We start from the raw sequence: 7,132 nt of genomic DNA on the forward strand, positions 1-7,132 counted from the left end.
TTGGCTTGTTTCTTGTATTTACTTTGAGCTGCTATCAATTTCATTCTGACAATCTCCATGATAGTCTTTCTTTGCGCTACCCATTTCATTCCATCTATTGAGTAAAATTCTGAAGTCAGTTCATCCTTTTGTTTGACTCCGATCAAGTTGATTGGTTTAAGTACATCAAATCCGTGGGCTACTTGGAATGGTGTACTACTTAAGGATTCATTTCGAGTCGTGTTATAACTAAACTCCACTATGGACAGCCGTTTGACCCAATCTTTGTGGTCGCTTGCCACATAGTGCCTCAAGTACATAGAAAGAATTCCATTAATTTTTTATGTCTGGCCATCTTGCTGAGGATGCCATGCTGTTGTGAGAATCAACTTAGATCTTAACTTTCTCAGCACGTGTTGCCAAAACTATGTCGTAAAGTAGATGTCTCTATCGCTTACAATCGAGGTTGAGACTCCATATAGCAAGATCCAAGAGTCGAAGAAGAGACTTGCCGTCAACTACGGTGCTGTGTCCAACTCCTTTTTGGAGTCCTTTGGAAACATCGTCATTACTGTGAATCTTGTTGTCTTGTTGAACCTGTCCACTATATCTAAAATAGTGTTGGCTTCTCCACATCTCGATAAGCTTGTTATAAAGTCTAACGAAATATCTCTATAAGACATAGAACGAATAGGTAGAGGTTCTAGTAACACTGCCTTAACTTATATTGAATGTTTGTTCATTTGGCACACCAAGCAACTCTTTACATATGCTTCAACATCCTCCTTCAGTGATGGCCAGTAATATGAATGAGTCATGACCTTCAAGGTGGTTTTCACGCCTCTGTGTCTCGAATACGGGGCGACATGAACTTCGTACATAACTTTCCTTATCTACTTATCAACTGAAATGTAGAGTCGTATTTGTTTAAACCAGATCAACCCATCGTTGATTGAAGAGACTCCCATAAGCCTTCTTTGTTCCGTGGTCGTTCTGGTACTAGAAAACACTTTCTTGATCACAAGTGCATCCTCGTCTACCTTATAGGCTTCCTTTATGCCTTTAAGAAGAGGAGAATTGTCACAATATACAATGGTACTAAGTATCATGGTGTTTTGTAACTTTACTTCCAAGAACACTTCTCTCCTACTTAGTGCATCCGGCACCAAGTTGTCTCTTCCTGGTTTGTTGATCAGTTTGACGTCCGTCGAAACAATTACATCATACCAGCTTAATTCTTTTGGAAATTCTTGCAATTTCGACGTAAGATATTTGAGAGAAATATTGCTAGTGTATATCTTGGTTGTCCTACCACCCAGGTAGTATTTCCAAGTTTTCAAACAATAGACCACTGTTAATAACTCCTTCTCATGAATTGGCCACCTCAACTGGCTGCCACTCAATTTCTTACTCTCAAACGCAATGGGTCATTGTTCTTACATCAGTACTCCTCCAAAGACAAAGTCACTCACATTCGTGTGAACTTCAAAATCTTTATCGAATTGCGAATAATACAACACCCAACTGGAAATCAATGCTTCTTTAATTTCTTTGAAGGATTCATCACAATGATTGTCCCACTTAATAGACTTGTTTTCCTTCAACACATTTGTCAAGGGTCTAGTGATTTTTGAGAAGTCTCTGATAAACTTTCGATAATAATTTGCTAGTCCTATGAAGGATCATACACCCTTCTGCATTTTCGGTTTTTTCCAAGTCTGGATCGTCTGAATCTTTCTTGAATCTGGCTTGATACCTTCTTTACCGATGGTGTGCCCAAAGAATTCCAATTCTTCCAAGTAGAAGATACTCTTTTCTTGATTTACATACAATTGGTTTTCCATTAGCTTTGTGAGCACTGTTCGTAAGTGTCTTTGATGTTCCTGTTCACTTATGGAAAACACCAAAATGTCGTCGATGTACACAACTACAAACTCATCACTTTCTTCATGGAAAATCGAATTCATTAGGGTAGTAAAAGTTACTGGTGCATTACATAAACCAAAGGGCATTACCACAAACTCATAGGAACGATACCTTATCCTACATGCTGTCTTTTCCACATCCTCTTATGCAATCCTTATCTAATAATATCTACTCTTAAGATCAATCTTGTTGAAACATCTACTTCTACTTAGTCTATCCAACAAGTCGTCGACTCGTGGTAATGGGTAGTTATTTTTCATAGTGATTTTTTTTAGAACTCGGTAATCAATAGACATCCTCATTTTTCCATCTTTTTTGCTCACAAACAAGACTGGGGCTCCAAATGGGGACTTACTTGGTTTGATATACTTTTTTTCCAACAACTCGTTCAGCTATTTCTTGAGTTCCTTCAACTCAAATTGGTTCAATCAATAAGGCACCTTGCTTGAAGGTTGTACTCCTGGAACTAGCTCAATGCGATGGTCTACCACTCTATTTGGTGGCAGCACTTTTGGTAATTCTGCTGTCAAGACATCACCAAAATTCGACACCACTTCTTGCACTAGTTTTGAAGCAAACGGAATGGTTCCTTTCCATTCTGACTTATTAACAACTTTCTCACTTACATTATTGCAATCGAGGTCGCCACTTCTCAAGTGTAAGAAGAACTGTTCCCCCTCTAGTTCACTCTGAGTAACAAGTCCAATTCTTGATTCATACAATGTTGGGCGGCTAGTGAAAGGTAGTCCTATGATGTTCCCTTGTACATCCAACATCACTACACGCTGTCATGTTGTAACATGACTATATGTTGAAAGATGATAATATGGATCTTATTAAAGAATAGCCATGTTAAAAGAAAAGGTAGAAAAATATGGATAAAAGATAGGAAGGTACTAAAACTTTTAATAGTAATGCTGCCATTTTAAAAATAAATAAATAAATAACTTCTGCTTACGTTGTAGGGCCAAAAATAAGGTAAAATAAAGTAGATTGGAAAAATAAATAATATAGACATCTTTAGGAGAAAGTTCAGAGTAAATTCTAGTAAAAATTACTTAAAAAAACTAGATGTTGATACCAGAAGAGGGCTGGTTATGAACCAGGGTTGAAATCTGACCCTAAGGCACAAAACCGAGTCTCGACGACGACTTCAGGATTCTTTGGCAGATTTGAGAGTAGATTTTGATAGCAGATTGAATAAGGTTTCTATAGGTGTTGATTTTGGGTGATTTGGATTTGTTATGACTTTGTAAGAGCTTTGCAAAGTCAAGGTTTATTTTGGATGACTTGGAGTTTATGAAATAAAATAGGGTTTACGTTTTGGACGATTTTGAGAGTTTTGTAGTAGATCTATGGATGGAATTTTGTAGGTATATGGTTATAGTTGTTTTCAATATTTTTTGTGAATTTGAGCTCAATCTAACGGTTGAATTAAAGAATATTGATGTTTAAGTAGGTCAAGGTCTCAAAAAGTAGAATTTTAGGTGTAGTGAGGATTTTTAAGATTTCTTGCAATCTACTACTTGGATTGAAGTGAAACTTGCATAAGAGGATATTAGACTTATTTTCCCCTAGGCATGAGAATTTTGAGATCAATCGAACAGTGTAAAAGAGAGATATCGGCTCTGGAAGATTGACATCAAGATTATAGAAGGAGGCCGGCCAATACCCGAGCACATTTGTGAAGTTATCATCAATTTGATAAGTCCGATCCTTTTCAATTTTTTTGTGCTTGTTTTTAACTTAATTTGTAAGATTTTTGAAAAATTTGAGTTAAGATCGACGGTTTATTCATTAGTTATTGAGGTTTGAATTTGTTGTAGGAATTACTAGGATTTTGTTTAGGATATGGTTAGAATTTGGTTTAGGGTTTAGGATTTGGATTAGGGTTTGATTTAGGATTTAGGGTTTGGTTAGGATTTGATTTAGGGTTTAGGATTTGGTTAGGATTTGGTTTAGGATTTAGGATTTGTATTAGGATTTGGTTAGGGTTTGGTTAGGATTTGGTTTAGGATTTAGTTTGGATTTGGTTTAAGAATTGTTTAGGGTTTGATTTAGGGTTTGGTTTAGGATTTGGTTTAGGGTTTGGTTAGGGTTTTATTTAGGGTTTGGATTAGGATTTGGTTTAGAATTTAGAATTTGGATTAGGATTTGGTTAGGATTTGATTTAGGATTTAGGATTTAGGATTTGGTTTAGGATTTGGTTAGGGTTTGGTTTAGGATTTGGTTGAGATTAGTTTAAGGTTTGTTTAGGGTTTGATTTAGGGTTTAGGATTTTATTAGGATTTAAGATTTAGTTAGGTTTGGCTAAAGTTTGAATGAAGTTCAATAAGATTTTAACTAGAATTAAATTAAGATTGAATTGAGATGTATTTGAGTGATATTTGTGATCCTTCTAATATTTCTTTAAGAATTCTTATTGTTTGTTTGAAATTTCTTGAGGTTTTTTTGAATTTGATTGAAGCTTGCTTAACATTATTATGATCTAATTAGAGTTTAATTAGTATTCTATTAGAATCACGATTTTGTTGTTGCAATTTCCATTCTTCCTTCTACAACCAAGTGCCCAGAGCATTCTGAAGCAAGACTTCACGTAATACGACAATGCATTTCTAGTTTCCATCAGAGCTCTACTCCATATCATTCTAGAAACGTGTTACCTAAGACTACATCTATTCCATTAAGGTGGTAGATTGTGAAGTCCTCTTAAAACCTCTCATTTCTCACTTGAAACTTCACGCCTTTTACAACTGAGCGAGATAACTCTCCACCCTTAACAAAGAATGTCTCTATCTCCTTGGTCGATTCTTGAATCAACGCTAACCTCTCAGCGCATCTTGGGCTCATAAACGAATTGGTTGCGCTTGTGTCAATCAACATGGCCCATTCAATATTCTCCACTCTAGAGTCTAAATAAACAAGTTTCTTATATGGATTGGTGAGGACTAATTCTACATCTAAATTCTCTTTCTTCACCAATACTCGGGTACTCGGTTTTGAGTTGTCAAAATTTTGATCCATCTCAACCTTATGTCAAGGAACATTAAGATAGTGGTTATCTTTTTCGCCACTTCTTCATTCTTACAATCGCCACTTCTTCATTCTTACAATCGTTGGCATAGTGGCCACTTCTTCATTCTTACAATCGCCACTTCTTCATTCTTGCAATCGTTGGCATAGTGGCCACTTCTTCATTCTTACAATCGCCACTTCTTCATTCTTACAATCGTTGGCATAGTGGCCACTTCTTCATTCTTACAATCGCCACTTCTTCATTCAATAGTTGGCATAGTGTCCCTTTCGTTGGCACTAAAAACATGTCACCGACGCACCTTTTTTGAACTGCTCCCCTGGCTTTCCTTCATCTTAGGTTTAGAAAAATTCGAGGTGATCTCCTCAATTTTCCTCTTAGCAAATGGGGGTTTCTTGTGGAAAGGCCTAGTTCTGCCGTACGGGTTGATTTTACCTTCCCACGTTGTAGTCATCGCGCTCATCTTGCTATGACCTGGCCCTTGTTCTTCTATTTCCAATTGCGACGCTAACGCATAAGTGTCGTTGAGATTAGTAGGAATAGTTTCTCTCTCCCTAATATCTTCTTCTGGTCGCGACACTTAACCCATTATAAAAGAAAAGTAACAAATACTTCTCATAATCTGAGTGTATGCCAATTGGTTCTGGAAATAGCCAACATATTTTAAAAGTGAGGTTTTGCCTGCTTCTTGCCTGAGCTTAAGCAGTTGCAGTCCTTCTACAAAATTCTGCCACTTGCTTTCAAATCTCCCTATCAGCTTCTCACAGACTTCACACCACGCGGTTTCCTTGGCATAGTTAGAATTGGCTTTGATTTTTCCATCAAACCAATCTAATGCGCTTCCTTCAAGCAGCGCTGATAGAGTCCTGATTTTATCGACATCGTCTTTGACATCGTTAGTCAGGCACCAGTGTTCTACTTCCTTTAGGAACCTCCTTGTGGTTCTTCTTTGCTCTGTGCCCCGCCACTTCCTTGGTTGATCCGTCTTTGCTCGATAGGAGCTCGACCTACTCTTTTGACTTTCCAGCAGCGATTCTTTCCTCATGTTTTCTCTCACCAATGAATCGATCAGGGGCTGATTCACTTCCATCTTCTTCTCGAATTCTCGGTTTTTCTCTTCCATCATTTTCAAAACAATTTTCTCGACTTCGAGTAAGGACACAACTTCTTGCCGCTCCATCTGCGAATCCGTCGAGTGGTTCGAAGTTCTGGATGTCGTCTGTCTTTGTGACCTCGGGTTTCTTCCCTCTTGGTCACTCATCTCTTCTTTACTTACTTGAATCGGAGATTCCACGTCAATCGCCAGTCCTTTTGCGATCTCCTTCACATCTCAATGAATTTCTTCGCCGTCTCTCTCTGAGTGGCTCAAATTCTCTTTCTCAAGAGCGGGTTTCTTCTTAATCAGTTTGTGTTTTGGCTTTAGGTCCTGACTTACCTGGCCCTCCGGCAAATCTCCTCCCAAAATTTCTTTCTCATCGCACCGTTGAGTCGAAGCTTTCGTGGTCCTCTTTCCCTTCTCTGCAGTCTCTTACTGACGAAAGGTTCAGAAGATCTCCCCTCACATGCTTCTCGCCAATCCCGGTCTTAAGCGCTCTGATACCACATGTAACTTCGCCCCTATGAGATCCCTCCAACTCTCTGCGAGACATCCCACACAAACCACGTTAGAACCGAGTTAACCCAATGCGGAATTATTCTTGACACTCTCTCACTCGCGCCTACTGTGACTTACGCTGCCCATCCGGGTGCAGGTGAGAGGGGCTGAGTATTCCCATCTGATGGGACTTGAGACGCAACACCTTGGACTTCCATCGAGTATGTGTCCGCCGTCACTTTCACGATGTGCGAGGGCGGCCAAGGTCACTTCTCGTCCCCCTCGCTACGTCCCAATCCGCCCCACTAACAACCATCATGTAGGCAACGTCCGAAGAGACCAAGAGGTCACATCCCTCCTCATGTCCGTTTAAGACTAGACGGACTGCTCGCACTTATTCTACCTACTAGTAGCGTCACGGGTGTCCTACAGGGCACCCGGGACCCGGAGCGTTCCAGTCCCATCGACCCCACTCGCATCCCCACTCCTTCGAGGTCGAAGAAGATGACCCACCCATCCTCTCCTTTCGTCACTTCACTGCAAGTCGCCCTTGGGCATTGAACGACTCTCAGCTCTTTCGTTTAGTGTAAGGGCTGCCT

General features: G+C 39.4%; 1 protein-coding gene across 2 annotated transcripts; it reads right to left on the reverse strand.

The window, feature by feature from the left end:
• Positions 1 to 4,599: 4,599 nt before the first annotated feature.
• Positions 4,600 to 6,900, reverse strand: LOC112291208 (uncharacterized). 2 transcript variants are annotated; one of them, XM_024538329.3, is made up of 2 exons: positions 6,672 to 6,900; positions 4,600 to 6,577 (listed from the first exon to the last, which is right to left on the reverse strand). In XM_024538329.3, the coding sequence occupies exons 1-2, from the start codon at positions 6,749 to 6,751 to the stop codon at positions 6,412 to 6,414; spliced, it is 246 nt and encodes an 81-aa protein (XP_024394097.2). In that variant the 5' UTR covers positions 6,752 to 6,900; the 3' UTR covers positions 4,600 to 6,411. The 2 variants fall into 2 exon arrangements, with proteins under 2 accessions (XP_024394097.2, XP_090111903.1); XM_090255777.1 differs by having other exon boundaries at positions 5,373 to 6,577.
• Positions 6,901 to 7,132: the final 232 nt, after the last annotated feature.

Source organism: Physcomitrium patens, chromosome 14, assembly GCF_059467195.1.
Source record: "Physcomitrium patens ecotype Gransden chromosome 14, ASM5946719v1, whole genome shotgun sequence".
NCBI lineage: Eukaryota > Viridiplantae > Streptophyta > Bryopsida > Funariales > Funariaceae > Physcomitrium > Physcomitrium patens.

What these genes read in the sequence shown, in the direction of transcription:
- LOC112291208 (XM_090255777.1), bottom strand. Translation starts at nt 6,200, where the DNA reads ATGAGTGACCAAGAGGGAAGAAACCCGAGGTCACAAAGACAGACGACA.